Here is an 18,030-nt window from a genome sequence, read left to right as displayed (position 1 = left end):
CTGTGGAGAACTAGTTGTTGGAACTTCCCTGCACAATTATTGAGCCTTGCTGCCTTTATAGTCGTGGACAATTGCAAAAGTGTTGCTAGTGCAGGATGTTGTGCACGAACTGACCCTTCGATTATGTCCCATAAATGTTCGATAGGATTCATGTTGGGCAAATTCTCTCGAATTATCGACAATGTTCTTCAAACCAGTCGTGAACAATTGCGGTCTGGTAACAATTCCACTGTCGTTTGTGAACATGAAGTCTACAGTGGGAAATGGTCTACAAGTAGCTGAACATAACCAACTGCAGTCAATGATCACTTCAGTTGGACCAGAGGACCCAGTGTGTCCCAAGTAAATATTTGTTATATTTGTTGATGTTGTGATCTTCAGTCGTGAGACTGGTATGATGCAGCTCTCCGTGCTACTCTATCCTGTGAAGGCTTTGTCTCCCAGTACTTACTGCAGCCTACATCCTTCTGAATCTGCTTAGTGTATTCATCTCTTGGTCTCCCTCTACGATTTTTACCCTCCACGCTGCCCTCCAATGCTAAATTTGTGATCCCTTGATGCCTCAGAACATGTCCTACCAACCGATCCCTTCTTCTTTTCAAGTTGTGCCACAAACTCATCTTCTCCGCAGTGCTATTCAATACTTCCTCATTAGTTATGTGATCTACCCATCTAATCTTCATAATTATTCTGTAGCACCACATTTCGAAAACTTCTATTCTCTTCATGTCTAAACTAGTTATCGTCCACGTTTCACTTCCATACATGGCTACACTCCATACAAATAATTTCAGAAACGACTTCCTGACACTTAAATCTATACTCGATGTTAACAAATTTCTCTTCTTCAGAAACGCTTTCCTTGCCATTGCCAGTCTACATTTTCTATCCTCTCTACTTCGACCATCCTCTGTTATTTTGCTCCCCAAATAGCAAAACCCCTTTACTACTTTAAGTGTCTCATTTCCTAATCTAATTCCCTCAGCATCACCCGACTTAATTCGACTACATTCCATTATCCTAGTTTTGCTTTTGTTGATGTTCATCTTATATCCTCCTTTCAAGACACTGTCCATTCCGTTCAACTGCTCTTCCAAGTCCTTTGCTGTCTCTGACAGAATTACAATGTCATCGGCGAACCTGAAAGTTTCTATTTTTTTCTCCATGGATTTTAATACCTACTCCGAATATTTCTTTGGTTTCCTTTACTGCTTGCTTAATATACAGATTGAATAACATCGGGGAGAGGCTACAACCCTGTCTCACTCCTTTCCCAACCACTGCTTCCCTTTCGTGCCCCTCGACTCTTATAACTGCCATCTGGTTTCTGCACAAATTCTAAATAGCCTTTCGCTCCCGGTATTTTGCTCCTGCCACCTTTAGAATTTGAAAGAGAGTATTCCACTCAACATTGTCAAAAGCTTTCTCTAAGTCTACAAATGCCAGAAACGAAGGTTTGCCTTTCCTTAATCTTTCTTCTAAGATAAGTCGTAAGGTCAGTATTGCCTCACGTGTTCCATTTCTACGGAATCCAAACTGATCTTCCCCGAGGTCGGCTTCTACTAGTTTTTCCATTCGTCTGTAAAGAATTCGCGTTAGTATTTTGCAGCTGTGACTTATTAAACTGATAGTTCGATAATTTCGACGTCTGTCAACACCCGCTATCTTTGGGATTGGAATTATTATATTCTTCTTGAAGTCTGAGGGTATTTCGCCTGTTTCATACATCTTGCTCACCAGACGTAAACATAGACCGTACCATTATGGAGCCACCGCCAGCTTGCATAGTGCCTTGTTGACAACTTGTGTCCATGGCTTCGTGGGGTCTGCACTACACTAGACGCCTACCATCAGCTGATACCAACTGAAATTGGGACTCATTTAACCAGGCCACGGTTTTCCAGTCATCGAGGGTCCAACTGATACATTCACGAGACCAGGTGAGGCTCTATACGCAACATCGTGCTGTTAGCAAAGGGATTCTAGCCAGTCGTCTGCTGCCATAATCCATTAACGTTAGATTTCGTCCCCCCTGTCCTAACAGAAACGGTCGTCGTACATCCCACGATGATTTACGCGTGTTATGCTTGTCTGTTTGACAGAGCACTGAAAGACCTGAGTCGAAACAAGGCCCCCGGAGTAGACAACATTCCATTGGAATTACTGACGGCCTTGGGAGAGCCAGTCCTGACAAAACTCTACCATCTGGTGAGCAAGATGTATGAAACAGGCGAAATACCCTCAGACTTCAAGAAGAATATAATAATTCCAATCCCAAAGAAAGCAGGTGTTGACAGATGTGAGAATTACCGAACAATCAGTTTAATGAGCCACAGCTGCAAAATACTAACACGAATTCTTTACAGACGAATGGAAAAACTAGTAGAAGCCGACCTCGGGGAAGATCAGTTTGGATTCCGTAGAAATACTGGAACACGTGAGGCAATACTGACCTTACGACTTATCTTAGAAGAAAGATTAAGAAAAGGCAAACATACGTTTCTAGCATTTGTAGACTTAGAGAAAGCTTTTGACAATGTTGAGTGGAATACTCTCTTTCAAATTCTAAAGGTGGCAGGGGTAAAATACAGGGAGCGAAAGGCTATTTACAATTTGTACAGAAACCAGATGGCAGTTATAAGAGTCGAGGGACATGAAAGGGAAGCAGTGGTTGGGAAGGGAGTAAGACAGGGTTGTAGCCTCTCCCCGATGTTATTCAATCTGTATATTAAGCAAGCAGTAAAGGAAGCAAAAGAAAAATTCGGAGTAGGTATTAAAATCCATGGAGAAGAAATAAAAACTTTGAGGTTCGCCGATGTCATTGTAATTCTGTCAGAGACAGAAAAGGACTAGGAAGAGCAGTTGAACGGAATGGTTGGTGTCTTGAAGGGAGGATATAAGATGAACATCAACAAAAGCAAAACGAGGATAATGGAATGTAGTCGAATTAATTCAGGTTTCGAGTCTCAAATTTCAGGTGCGGCTTAGATTCGGGAATTTTTTTTTCCTTTATTTCGAGTCTCATTTTTCAGGTGCGGCTTAGATTCGAGTAAATACGGTGTCAGAAAGTCGTCTCTGAAAGTATTTGTATGGAGTGTAGCCATGTATGGAAGTGAAACATGGACGGTAAATAGTTTGGACAAGAAGAGAATAGAAGCTATCGAAATGTGGTGCTACAGAAGAATGCTGAAGATTAGATGGGTAGATCACATAACTAATGAGGAGGTACTGAATAGGATTGGGGAGAAGAGGAGTTTGTGGCACAACTTGACCAGAAGAAGGGATCGGTTGGTAGGACATGTTCTGAGGCATCAAGGGATCACCAATTTAGTATTGGAGGGCAGCGTGGAGGGTAAAAATCGTAGGGGGAGACCAAGAGATGAATACACTAAGCAGATTCAGAAGGATATGGGTTGCAGTAGGTACTGGGAGATGAAGAAGCTTGCACAGGATAGAGTAGCATGGAGAGCTGCATCAAACCAGTTTCAGGACTGAAGACCACAACAGCAACAACAATGCTTGTCTGTTAGCACTGACAACTCTACGCTTACGCCGCTGCTATCGGTCGTTAAGTGATGGCCGTCGCCGCTCCACTGTCTGTGGTGAGATATAGTGCGTGAGATATGATATTCTCGGCAAACGCTTGACACTGTGGATCCTGGGAAACTAAATTCCCTAATGATTTCGGAGATGGAATGTCCCATGCGTCTAGCTCCAATTACCATTCTGTGTTCAAAGTCTGTTACTCCTATTTCCCTTTTTGGGTGCCGGCCGGTGTGGCCGTGCGGTTCTAAGCGCTTCAGTTTGGAACCGCGTGACCGCTACGGTCGCAGGTTCGAATCCTGCCTCGGGCATGGATGTGTGTGGTGTCCTTAGGTTAGTTAGGTTTAAGTAGTTCTAAGTTCTAGGGGACTGATGACCTCAGAAGTTAAGTCCCATAGTTCTCAGAGCCATTTGAACCATTTGAACCTTTTTGGGTATTGGTGTGACTTGAGCAATTTTCCAGTCTTTAGGTGCGGATCTATCAGTGAGCGAGCGGTTGTGAATGACGCAACCAGCCACAAATACTTTTTGAGTGTCTTATTTTACTGCCATAACCGGTTTCAGGCTACCAAGCCCATCCACAGATGGCTAACAGTTTTCGTTACATAGATGTTTTGGTTAACAGCATGTCGTCTGCTCCACACTGCACAAGAATATTTGAGTATTTAGCGCTACATTTTCAGTTGTTTCGTCAATAAAATAAGCAAAAGTGGTTCCATTTATGGAATTCAAGAACATCTACAGCGAGCTAGAAAACCACGTGAACGAACCGCAATCTCCTGGAATGTATGTAAGTGAGCACAAAAGAGTTAGATGTTTGCACCTGTGACTGTCGTTCAAAGTAGTCACCAGCGTTGTGTAGACCCCCTTGCCAGCGATGTGGAAGGCGTAGTATACCGTTAGCAGAGCCTGTTCTGTTGATGATGCGAATGGAGCGGTCTAAAGTTATCGCGATTCTCGTGTACGATTGTGATGGTGTTATCCTAACGCATTACGTTCCTCCACGGCAGACCGTCAATGCACAGTATTACTGTTCGTTTTTGGAGCATCGCCTGCGGCCAACTTTGCAAAACAAGGGGCGACACTTTCTGCGCAACCCACCCATCACTTTGCTCGACAATACGCTGGCTCATACAGTGCAAGCTGTGGCTGCTCTGTTCGGTCGATGGGACTGGGAAGTACTGTACCATCCACCATACTCCCCGGACTTGAGTCCTTGTGACTTTGATTTGATTCCGAAGATGAAGGAACCACTTCGTGGCATTCGCTTGAGAACTGTTCCAGAGATTCGACAGGCAGTAGACCGCTCCATTCGCACCATCAACACAACAGGCTCTGCTAACGGTATAGTACGCCTCCCACATCGCTGGAAACGGTTTCTAAACAACGTTGGTGACTACGTTGAAGGACAGTAACAGGTGCAAACATGTAACTCTTTTGTATCGATTGTGAATAAATAGTTGCCACTATTTAAATTCCATCCCTCGTATATAAGTGCAAGCACTTCAGCATACTTTTATTGATGAAACAACTGATAAAGTGGCACTAAATAATCAAACGTGGAGAAGACGACATGCTGTTAACCAAAGCATCTATGTAACGAAAAATGTTAGCCATCTGTAGATGAGCTTCGTAGCCCGAAACCAATTATGGCAGTAAAATAAAACATTCAAAAAGTATTTGTGGCTGTTTGTGTCATTCACCAACTTGGCTCTGAGCACTATGGGACTTAACTTCTGAGGTCATCAGTCCGCTACAACTTAGAACTACTTAAACTTAACTAACCTAAGGACATCACACACACCCATGCCCGAGGCAGGACTCGAACCTGCGACCGTAGCGGTCGCTCGGTTCCAGACTGTAGCTCCTAGAACCACTCGGCCACTCCGGCCGGCAATCATCAACTATCAGAAACGGCCGCGGGGTTCACAACATCCAACATGGATAAAATATAATTCCAAGTTTACTATCATACATTTGCCGTATTTAAAGACATGTTTAAGATTTTTAAATAAATGCCCTCCGCTCCCCAGACTTCTCCAAAACGGACGCTGCGTGTGCTAATCGCAGGCCACGAACTCGTACGTTCGGTTAGCGGCAAGGCATCTGGCGGTAAACACACAGAGGGTGTGTTGCTCGACAGACGGAGTGATCGCGTTTGTTGGTGCCGGTCGGATGTTTGGCTTTCGGTCGCTTTTCCGTGTTTACCTCACGACCGGCAACGCACGGCCTGCGTCACGACCAGCGCAAAACGCCGACCACTGCGCCTACACCTTTCGCAGTTCTGCTTACTTTATAGACTGAGGTCACTACGACGCAACATATCGGATTTAGCACTGGTGTCGAAACAAGACCCCTGGAGTGTTAGAGCTACTCATAGCCTTGAGAGAGCCAGCCGCGACAAAACTCTCCCATCTGGTGAGCAAGATGTGTGAGACAGGCGAGTTACCCTCAGACTTTAACAAGCATGTAATACTTCCAATCCCAAAGAAGACAGTCGTTGACAGGTGTGAATATTACCGAACGATCAGTTTAATAAGTCACGGCTGCAAAATACAAACACCAATTCTGTACAGAAGAATGGAAAAACTGGTAGAGCCGCGCGGGATTAGCCGAGCGGTCAAGAGCGCTGCAGTCATAGACTGTGCGGCTGGTCCCGGCGGAGGTTCGAGTCCTCCCTCGGGCATGGGTGTGTGTGTTTGTCCTTAGGATAATTTAGGTTAAGTAGTGTGTAAGCTTAGGGACTGATGACCTTAGCAGTTAAGTCCCATAAGACTTCACACACATTTGAACATTTTTGAAAAACTGGTAGAAGACGGCCTCGGGCAAGATCAGTCTGGATTCCGGAGAAATGCAGAAACGCACGAGGCCATACTGACGCTATGACTTCTCATAGAAGATAGGTTAAGGAAATTCTTTTGACAATGTTGGCTAGAATACCGCCTTTCAAACTCTAAAGGCGGCACGGGTGAAATACAGGGAGCGAAAGGCTACTTACAACCCGTACACAAGAGGCGAGTGGCATGAAAGGGAAGCAGTGGTTGGGAAGGGAATGAGACAGGGTTGTAGCCTATCCCCGATGTTATTCAATCTGTACACTGAGGAAGCATTGAGAGGAACAAAAGAAAAATTTGGAGTTGGAATTAAAGTCCAGGGAGAAGAAGTAAAAACTTCGAGGTTTGCCGATGACATTGCAATTCTGTCAGAGACAGCAAAGGACGGAAGAGCATTTCAACGAAATAGATAGTGTCTTGAAAGGAGAATATAAGATGAACATGAACAGAAGCGAAAGGAGGATAATGGAAAGTAGTCGAATTAAATCAGGTGATGCTGAGGAAATTAGATGAAGAAATGAGACAAAGTAGCAAATGAGTTTTGCTATTTGTGAAGCAAAATAACTGTTGATTGTTGAAGTAGAGAGGATATAAAATGTAGACTAGCAATGGCAAGAAAAGCGTTTCTGAAGAAAAGAAATTTGCTAACATCGAGTATAGATTTAAGTGTGAATAAGTCCTTTCTGAAAGTGTTTGTATGGAGGGTAACGATGTATGGAGTGAAACATGGATGATAAACAATTTAGACAACAAGAGAATAGAAGCTTTTAAAATGTGGTGCTACATAAGAATGCTGAATATTAGGTGAGTGGATCATGTAACTAATTAGGTGGTACTGCATAAAATTGGGGAGAAAAGAAATTTGTGGAGCAACCGAACTAGAAGAAGGGGTCGGTTGGTGGGACGTATTCGGAGATGTCAAGGGATCACCAATTTAACACTGGAGGGAAGCGTGGGAGGTAAAAATCGTAGAGGGATAGTAAAAGATGAATAACGTAAGCAGAAGGATGTAGGCTGCAGTAGTTACTCGGCGATGAAAAGGCTTGCACAGGATAGAGTAGCATGGAGAGCTGCATCAAACCAGTCTTCGGACTGAAGACCACAAAAACAACAACAACAACAACAACAACAACATGAGGTCCATAGAAAAATGTCCGAGAGGGGGGATGGTGGAATGTAAAGGCGGTCCCTAGACGGTCTACAATATTGCGCAAGATTTCCTGAAAAACAATAATAATGAACGTGTAGGTGTGAGATTTGAGAGATTGTGCACCAGTATTGAGAACAAAAAAAATCTTGAAATATTCTGCAACTCTCAGGAAATATTGTGCCGTCTGTGGGCAGCATTGAGCAGTGTCCTTGAGTCTCTCGCGCACTACAGTCACTAATGACTGTCTTCAGTCTTAGTTGTTGTTATGGTGTTGAAAATCGATTACAAACTTTAAGAAAGAGCATTATGGTTCAAATGGTTCAAATGGCTCTGAGCACTACGGGACTTAACATCTGAGGTCATCAGTCCCCTAGAACTCGGAACTACTTAAACCTAACTAACCTAAGGACATCACACACATCCATGCCCGAGGCAGGATTCGAACCTGCGACCGTAGCAGTCGCGCGGTTCCGGACTGAGCGCCTTAATCGCGAGACCACCGCGGCCGGCCAAAGAGCATTATGAGTGGACTGCATAGAAATGTATAAATAATTGCCAGCATTGTGGGCGGTCAGGGCAGATTAGTACAAAACAGAAATGTCAAGAAGGAATCGTATAATCGTCGTTCAGAAAATACAGGGAAAGACCACGAAGCACAATGTTTTTTTTTAAAAAAATAATAATTAATGCAAAATTATAAATTACATATGGATATTTGCGTGTGTGTTTATGTGTGTGTACATTACCCACACGCAAATAATCGTTTAGTGCACGTTTTATTTCTCGACACTTCTCGGTAACTATGTATCAGTTACTTTAAGGTGATGCTGCACTTGTACATTTAAAATCTCCGAAAAACCTGGCAGTGGCAACGTGTTGTATCGTAATAGGTAAACGCTGACTTTGTGGAATTACGTCTCTCGTAATAATATTTTGTTTTTCGATCATAGGATTTTGGGAGTCCGTGGAAATTTAACCACTTGGGAGGGGCAGTTCAAAAATGGTTCAAATGGCTCTGAGCACTATGGAACTTAACATCTGAGGTCAGCAGTCCCCTAGAACTTAGAACTACTTAAAGCTAACTAACCTAAAGACATCACACACATCCATGCCCGAGGCAGGATTCGAACCTGCGACCGTAGCAGTCGCGCGGTTCCTGACTGAGCGCCTAGAACCGCTAGACCACCGCGGCCGGCGAGGGGGCAGTGCAAGACTCTAAAATTTATATTTTTGATGTGAAAAAGTTGGTCAGTTTCGATAACAAAAAAATTGTATCCCAGACAAGTGATGGCTATCAACTCATTGATTGTTGCACGAACTTAACTTCGATAACGTACTTAGAACAAAAAAACGAACGACTATATAGCAATGGCTGAAGCACTGTGTCTTACTGGGATACGCCTCGTAGTGCCACATTTGTCTACACGATAGGTTTAGTGGAATCACGGGAAATCACTTCTAGAAGTGTGTAAGAATTCTGTAATGAATAAGAACACTGTACACCATATTCCGAGTGGGAGGGGGAGGGGGAGAGGGGGGGGGGTAAATGCCTATGTATGGGGACTCCATACATATTGATAACCATTTCCAGTAACGTCTCAGATGTTGGACCATCAACACACCCAAAGTTATGAGACCCTCTTTTTTCAACCTCAATTCTGTCAATAAGGTTTCGTCAGTGGACTCTGACCCAGTTTCCCATCCAACTTCCTTTTCTGCTCACAAAAAGTGGAGCAATTTTCGCAGTAGCAGCAGCATCATTGTCGTCAACACTGCGAATCACAGCCTTATTGCACAATATTATTGAGCAATATGTAGGGAGAACGTCGAAAATACTGCACAATACTATTGCGCAGTATTTTTGACTGATCAGGGGCCGATAAAGAGTCCGCGACACACTCAGTATTTATTGTGCAATATCATCGTATCAATATATTGTGCAAAAGTGCAATGTCAAGAACGGTGCAGTAATGTTGAGCATTATTTGTGCGTGGAAGACGTCAGTTAGAATTATGCATTCGTAGCGAATATGTCGGGATCGACGATATGAACCTCGGATATATTGCGACTTGCTTGCCTTGCAAAACACGAGAAGTAGATATGCAGACTGGCCGAAATACTAGGCCGGTGTATAAGCTCGTTGCATTTTTCCATAGGTTCTATAAACACCATAGGTACAGAGTGTTAACTGTAAGACGGTTGAGTTGTGAGGGGAGTGCGGGGAGAGGAGGAATCAAGCATGGGCTGGCGTGGGGTGAGGAGCCTTGGGGGGGGGGGGGGGGGGAAGAGACACGCCCACCAGTTGCAGTGCTGGCACTACAAATTGCGCGTCACGCTTAAACGAAAGCAGACGAAAGCCTTGGAAGTAAAACTCGCTTTAAATGTTGTTCGTAATATATGTCTACTATGCGCTCACAAACCATTCATCCGATTGCAATGAAACTTTAGTAAGTTGTTTTCCGAACGCCCAAAAAGAGAATTGGAGAATGATTCAAGAGTTATGCCACTGTAGCGTGCGTAGCGCAATTGAGTAAATATAGACTTCTCATGCAGCGGACCTGGGATCGGTTTCCACTGCCAGAATTTTTTTTTCATTTTATTTCACTCCCCACAATGTTAAACTATTAATTATAAAATTTAAATATACTTAAACAGGTCATACAGTATAACGTAACTGTCAATCTCTATATATAAAAATGAATGTATGTATGTCTGCCCTCTGTGCGTTCCCAAACCATTCATCCGATTGCGATGAAATTTTGGTGATTTGTTCTCCGTACACCGACGAAGGTTCCTAGCCGAAAAAAAAAGAAATAAGACACATTCTTGAGGAGATATGACGTCATAAACAACGAGATGCCACTGCGGGAAAATACCCAGGTTTATGCAGCCACTATTTGAGAATGAGAGCACTTAGCGACTAGCAACAAACGTTACATACAATTTCAAACCTTTACGAAAATATTTCTCGCTGACACCCCCCACAAAATAATGAAAGGAAAAAAGTTTGTCGCTTACTACATTTTCTCAGTACATACCGTAAATCTGCCGCAGTAGGCATGACGTTTTAATGTATCATTTCGTTACTATTAACTCTAATCGCATATTTCGTTCGCATACAGTATCCGCATATATCAGTAAATGCGTCGGCAAATATATGTCTCTTTACGACATGTAATTCAGGATATATGACGTGGTATACATTGAGATGCGTGAACAAGTGCCGCGTCAGGCATGACGTTTTGTTCTATTATTTCTTCACTACTAACACTATTCGCAACACGTTTCGCAAACGTGTTAAAAAAAAAGTATATAAAACGACGGGCGTATTCCTCAAAAACATTGTGCCAAAATTTTAAATTAATCGGTCAACAACTTTCCGAGAATTCTTCCGTTGCGAAGCACGGGCGTACAGCAGATGGGCCCGCAACTGCCTCTTCACTCATTTTGATAATGTTTAGCACAACTGCACAATAAAGACACGCAGAGCAGTACAGCGCAAAACAATAACGAAGCAGACGACAATGGCTGCCTTGTACAACACAGTCAGCTACGTAATGTTGGCAGCAGTCGAAACTGCGTGCCTACCGAAGCCTCCCGACGTTTACCGACTTCTACCGATTCAGGACTAGGGAGAGGTCTGCCATGTAAAAGTTTACACACTGTACACTTAACAGAGACTTTAGTAGCCATCCTTCACTGTCTACCACAGTCCGACGACGCTGCGGTAACTTCTTCATTCCGCGACTAGTTTTGAGGCGAAAAACTCGTCGAGCGAAGTTCGGAGCGCGTTTTCATCGCGATAGGAACTCCGCTGGTTGTTCGGTAGATAGCGGAAAAGCTGAAAAATCTGGGGGTCGCAAGATCAGGTGAATAAGGTGGGTGCGGAATGACTTCCCAGTTCCTGTACAGGACATTTTGTCTGTCCAGCAGAATGCGAGCGGGCGTTCACGTCATAAGTGATCGTTGCGCCTCGGGCAAGCAGTTGGTAATACACCACGACACCATCGCTGTTCTACCATATGCCTAACACTATATTTCGTTGATGCCCGCATGTCTTTGTACAGGTAGTTAATGCTTTCTTCGGGTTCTTCCATTCCTTTGTTTGCCTTATATTAGCATAAAGACGTACACTACTGGCCATTAAAATTGCTACACCAAGAAGAAATGCAGATGATAAACGGGTATTCATTGGCCAAATATATTATACTAGAACTGACTTGAGATTACATTTTCACGCAATTTGGGTGCATAGATCCTGAGAAGTCAGTACCCAGAACAACCACCTCTGGCCATAATAACGGCCTTGATAAGCCTGGGCATTGAGCTTGGATGGCGGTACAGGTACAGCTGCCCATGTAGCTTCAACACGATTCCACAGTTCTGTAAGAGTAGTGACTGGCGTATTTTGACGAGCCAGTTGCTCGGCCACCATTGACCAGACGTTTTCAATTAGTGAGAGATCTGGAGAATGTGCTGGCCAGGGCAGCAGTCGAACATTTACTGTATCCAAAAAGGCCCGTACAGGACTTACAACATGCGGTCGTGATTTTTCCTGCTGAAATGTAGGTTTTCGCAGACATCGAATGAAGGGTAAAGCCACGCGTCGTTCTTGTTGTTGTTGTTGTTGTTGTGATCTTCAGTCCTGAGACTGGTTTGATACAGTTCTCCATGCTACTCTATCCTGTGCAAGCTTCTTCATCTCCCAGTACTTACTGCAATCTTAAATGTAACGTCCACTGTTCAAAGTGCCGTCAATGCGAGCAAGAGGTGACCGAGACGTGTAACCGATGGCACCCCATACCATCACGCCGGGTGATACGCCAGTATGGCGATGACGAATACACGCTTCCAATGTGCGTTCACCGCGATGTCGCCAAACACGGATGTGACCATCATGATGCTGTAAACAGAACCTGGATTCATCCGAAAAAATGACGTTTTGCCATTCGTGCACCCAGGTTCGTCGTCGAGTACACCATCGCAGGCGCTCCTGTCTGTGATGCAGCGTCAAGGGTAACCACAGCCACGGTCTCCGAGCTGATAGTCCATGCTGCTGCAAACGTCGTCGAACTGTTCGTGCAGATGATTGTCGTCTTGCAAACGTCCCCACCTGTTGACTCACGGATCGAGACGTGGCTGCACGATCCGTTACAGCCATGCGGATAACATGCCTGTCACGTCGACTGCTAGTGACACGAGGCCGTTGGGATCCAGCACGGCGTTCCGTATTACCCTCCTGAACCCACCGATTCCATATTCTGCTAACAGTCATTGGATCTCGACCAACGCGAGCAGCAATGTCGCGATACAATAAACCGCAATCGCGATAGGCTACAATCCGACTTTTATCAAAGTCGGAAACGTGATGGTACGCATTTCTCCTCCTTACACGAGGCATCACAACAACGTTTCACCAGGCAACGCCGGTCAACTGCTGTTTGTGTATGAGAAATCGGTTGGAAACTTTCCTCATGTGAGCACGTTGTAGGTTTCGCCAATGGCGCCAACCATGTGTGAATGCTCTGAAAAGCTAATCATTTGCATATCAGAGCATCTTCTTCCTGTCGGTTAAATTTCGCGTCTGTAACAGGTCATCTTCGTGGTGTAGCAATTTTAATGGCCAGTAGTGTATTTTTAGGTACTAGTAACGATACGGGATAGGAATGGTCGGTGTTGTTCAAGAGCAAATTGATGACTAGCAAACCGAGATGCGCATACAGCCACACGCAGACTTTTGTTCAAATGGTTCAAATGGCTCTGAGCACTATGGGACTTAACTACTGTGGTCGTCAGTCCCCGTCGGCCGCGGTGGTCTAGCGGTTCTGGCGCTGCAGTCCGGAACCGCGGGACTGCTACGGTCGCAGGTTCGAATCCTGCCTCGGGCATGGGTGTGTGTGATGTCCTTAGGTTAGTTAGGTTTAAGTAGTTCTAAGTTCTAGGGGACTTATGACCTAAGATGTTGAGTCCCATAGTGCTCAGAGCCATTTTTTGCCATCAGTCCCCTAGAACTTAGAACTACTTAAACCTAACTAACCTAAGGACAACACACACATCCATGCCCGAGGCAGGATTCGAACCTGCCACCGTAGCGGTCGCGCGGTTCCAGTCTGTAGCGCCTAGAACCCCTCGGCCACTCTTGCTGGCGCAGATTTTCGTGATTTTGGCTTAGGGCGCGCGGTAACCCACACACCCGATTTTTGAACCTTCCCCATTGCGTGTGAATGTCGTACGGTGGTGGAATGATCCCATTTCAACGCATTTCCCATTTCTCGAGTACACTGACGTTGATCGTTATGGATTAATGCGTATCAACGACCTTCATCAAACGCCGAGTGTCTTCCTGAACGTGGAGAGTCACTAATATCGAAACGATCGTCCTTGAAATGAGAAAACCATTTTCTTGCCGTTCTATGTCCAGTGGCATTATTCTCATACAATGGTGCAAATGTCCCTGGCTGTCTTCGTTGCTGTTACCCCTCTGTTGAACTCAAACAGAAGAATATTTCAGAAACTTTCCGATTTCTTGGCTTGGCGCTACATTTTTTAGAGTCCACAGCTCCTCTCAGCATCTCCAAATGAGATAATGACAAATGTAGACTCAGCTACAAATACGAGGTGCATTCAAGTTCTAAGGCCTCCGATTTTTTTTCTAATTAACTACTCACCCGAAATCGATGAAAATGGCGTTACTTCTCGACGTAATCGCCCTGCAGACGTACACATTTTTCACAACGCTGACGCCATGATTCCATGGTAGCGGCGAAGGCTTCTTTAGGAGTCTGTTTTGACCACTAGGAAATCACTGAGGCAATAGCAGCACGGCTGGTGAATGTGCGGCCACGGAGAGTGTCTTTCATTGTTGGAAAAAGCCAAAAGTCACTAAGAGCCATGTCAGGTGAGTAGGGAGCATGAGGAATCACTTCAAAGTTGTTATCACGAAGAAACTGTTGCGGAACGTTATCTCGATGTGCGGGTGCGTTGTCGTGGTGAAACAGCACACGCGCAGCCCTTCCCGGACCTTTTTATTGCAGTGCAGGAAGGAATTTGTTCTTCAAAACATTTTCGTAGGATGCACCTGTTACCGTAGTGCCCTTTGGAACGCAATGGCTAAGGATTACGCCCTCGCTGTCCCAGAACATGGACACCATCATTTTTTCAGCACTGGCGGTTACCCGAAATTTTTTTGGTGGCGGTGAAGCTGTGTGCTTCCATTGAGCTGACTGGCGCTTTGTTTCTGGATTGAAAAATGGCATCCACGTCTCATCCATTGTCACAACCGACGAAAAGAAAGTCCCATCCGTGCTGTCGTTGCGCGTCAACATTGCTCGGCAACATGCCACACGGGCAGCCGTGTGGTCGTCCGTCAGCATTCGTGGCACCCACCTGGATGACACTTTTCGCATTTTCAGGTCGTCATGCAGGATTGTGTGCACAGAACCCACAGAAATGCCAACTCTGGAGGCGATCTGTTCAACAGTCATTCGGCGATCCCCCAAAACAATTCTCTCCAATTTCTCGACCATGTCGTGAGACCGGCTTGTGCGAACCCGAGGTTGTTTCGGTTTGTCGTCACATGATGTTCTGCGTTCATTAAACTGTCGCACCCACGAACGCACTTTCGAAACATCCATAACTCCATCACCACATGTCTCCTTCAACTGTTGATGAATTTCAATTGGTTTCACACCACGCAAATTCAGAAAACGAATGATTGCACACTGTTCAAGTAAGGAAAACGTCGCCATTTTAAGTATTTAAAACAGTTCTCATTCTCGCCGCTGGAGGTAAAATCCCATCTGCCGTACGGTGCTGCCATCTCTGGGACGTATTGACAATGAATGCGGCCTCATTTTAAAACAATGCGCATGTTTCTATCTCTTTCCAGTCCGGAGAAAAAAAATCGGAGGCCTTAGAACTTGAATGCACCTCGTAAAATATGACAATCGACAAATAAACCCATAGCAACCGGAATACACACGTGGAAAACAATAACGCTACAAATTTACACATTAAACTAATAAAAGTCTCCTATGTATGCGATGCTCTTATGCATCGGTGAATAACGGTTTCGGTCATTGGTTTCCATCCGCAGTTTATTTCTCTCCTGGAAGCCTTTGTCCAAAACCGTCATCCACCAAGGCAACACAGCATCGCATTCGTAGGCGACAAGGCCTTTCTATGCAGCAACTAACCCCATCGTCTTCGCTGCCAATCATGGAAATCAGTCGCGATCACTTAACAACAATCATTCCAAGACTTGAAACTTCCTGGCAGATTAAAGCTGTGTGCCGGACCGAGACTCGAACTCGGGACCTTTGCCTTTCGCGGGCAAGTCTCTACCAACTCAGCTACCCAAGGACGAGTCACGCCCTGTTCTCACAGCTTTACTTCTGCCAATACCTCATCTCCTACCTTCCAAACTTTACATAAGCTCTCCTGCAAACCTTGCAGAACAAGCACTTCTGAAACAAAGGATATTGCAGAGACATGGCTTAGCCACAGCCTGGGAGGTCGGTGCGGGAAACAGTTTTAATCTGCCAGGAAGTTTCATATCAACGCACACTCCGCTGCAGAGTGAAAATCTCATTCTGAAAACATCCCCCAGACTGTGGCTAAGCCGTGTCTCCGCAATATCCTTTCTTTCAGGAGTGCTAGTTCTGCAAGGTTCGCAGGAGAGCTTCTGTAAAGTTTGGAAGGTAGGAGACGAGGTACTGGCAGAAGTAAAGCTTTGAGGACGGGGCGTGAGTCGTGCTTGGGTAGCTCAGATGGTAGAGCACTTGCCCGGGAAAGGCAAAGGTCCAGAGTTCGAGTCTGGGTCCGGCACACAGTTTTAATCTGCCAGGAAGTTTCGTATCAGCGCACACTCCGGTGCAGAGTGAAAATCTCATCATATTGCAAGACTTTCTGCCTACTGTCTATCACTGTGTAAAGTTCCGTTTGCTTTCAAAGGGGTTGCATAGTGGCAGGTGCCAGCGCCTATAACTTCGACGCTCTGTGGCGTCATTAAGTGACGTTTTTGGATTTGGGTTCTTATCCTTGATTTATTCGACTGATGACCTCAGATGTTAAGTCCAATAGTGCTTAGAGCCTTGATTTATTCCTCAAGCCACCGCTACAGCCCCTCGAACTTTGTAACAACGATTCAGTGACCCCCTGCATAATATATTGTTCTTAGTGTAAGAAAATTACACAGAGGAACTGTCTAGTTATAGATTCGTTGTTCTTCTAAATTTTCTCTGATATTGGATGTGTACTAAATTCCTATTCCTTCATTCATGTTCTCCTCTCTGTCCATCAGTAGCCTTCACATAAACATAGGTCTCAAATTCCGAATTAACTGTTCCAGGTGAAGGTGTGGTTCCAGAATCGCCGTATGAAATGGAAGCGCACGAAAGGCGTGGCAGGAAGTGGTAGCCGGAAAGAGAAACGTGAACAGAAGCAACAGCAGCAGCAGCAGCAGCAGCAACAGCAACAGCAACATCATCATCAACAAGAACAACAGCAACAGCAGCAGCAACAGCAGCAGCAGCAACAACAACAAAACCAACAGCAGAAGCATACTATCAGCTGGCCGATACAGCTACACCCGTGACGACGACAACAATACAACAACAATGGCAATACATTTTCTACCAGTACCTGACAAACAAGTGAACTTTAAGGACAGTTTTGCATTCTGTGGATACCGGACGAAACACACTATTGTTACCATATTTGATCCCAGTGTGCTTTGTGTCATGCACTACACTTGTGTACTCTCTGTGAGAACAAACATGCATTCGTGTGTCCCAGCTGTGGTCCATATCTGTGTTCATATGTGTGCTACAATAAAAATCCAATGTCGGTCTGCACTCCTGGATGTCTAATTTTATTCAGTTTATCACAAAGACTTGTTCAAACACTGTGTTACCAGGAACCGTATGACACCACCTGATAACTCTACAAGTAGTGTACTACAGTTATGTTGTGTATGGTTTATATAGCCAGTCAGACTCAAAATTATTTATTTGTCTCCACAACACACACCATAACTAGTAGGCCTGTACAAAAAAAAAATGCGGATTGTGAAATGTTTCTTTTGAGTCATACAAGGCTTCGATTATAAGGTGTAGAAAGGTAATATTATGGTGAACAATCGAAATCGGACACATATTTTAATAAATGAGGAAATTGTAACATTTAAACCCAAAATTTCAATAAGTAATTATCTCACTACCTTTTTCAAGGGATCAACTTTGGCCTGTGCTATTGATTTTGCAGTTAACTATGGGATACTAGTTAACAAGAAAATCACTTCTTCACATTAATGGTTACGAAATAAAGGTCAAAGTCGGTGTCATTAAAGCGATAAAGGAAGTGGTGAATGATGAGAAATGATCCCTTATTGTTGTATTACCTGACAATAATATTTTTGTTGACAGTATTCTGCATATTTTGCAAATGGTAGAAATGACATCATGCAATATGTTATTCTTTATTATGCGACTGGCTTTGATCAAA

At 44.4% G+C, this 18,030-nt stretch overlaps 1 protein-coding gene across 1 annotated transcript in view; it reads left to right on the top strand.

Annotated features, from left to right (window-relative positions):
* Positions 1–17,381, top strand: part of LOC126215338 (uncharacterized) — a 98,512-nt gene extending 81,131 nt beyond the window's left edge. The window contains exon 7 of the mRNA XM_049942022.1: positions 16,877–17,381. Coding sequence (XP_049797979.1) covers positions 16,877–17,122 — 246 coding nt within the window. The 3' untranslated portion in view covers positions 17,123–17,381. The remainder of the gene's footprint in view (positions 1–16,876) is intronic.
* Positions 17,382–18,030: the final 649 nt, after the last annotated feature.

The sequence above is a fragment of the Schistocerca nitens genome, chromosome 12 (genome assembly GCF_023898315.1).
Source record: "Schistocerca nitens isolate TAMUIC-IGC-003100 chromosome 12, iqSchNite1.1, whole genome shotgun sequence".
Lineage (NCBI taxonomy): Eukaryota > Metazoa > Arthropoda > Insecta > Orthoptera > Acrididae > Schistocerca > Schistocerca nitens.
Note: the sequence above shows the minus strand (reverse complement) of the source record. Positions and strands in the feature narration are given on the sequence as shown.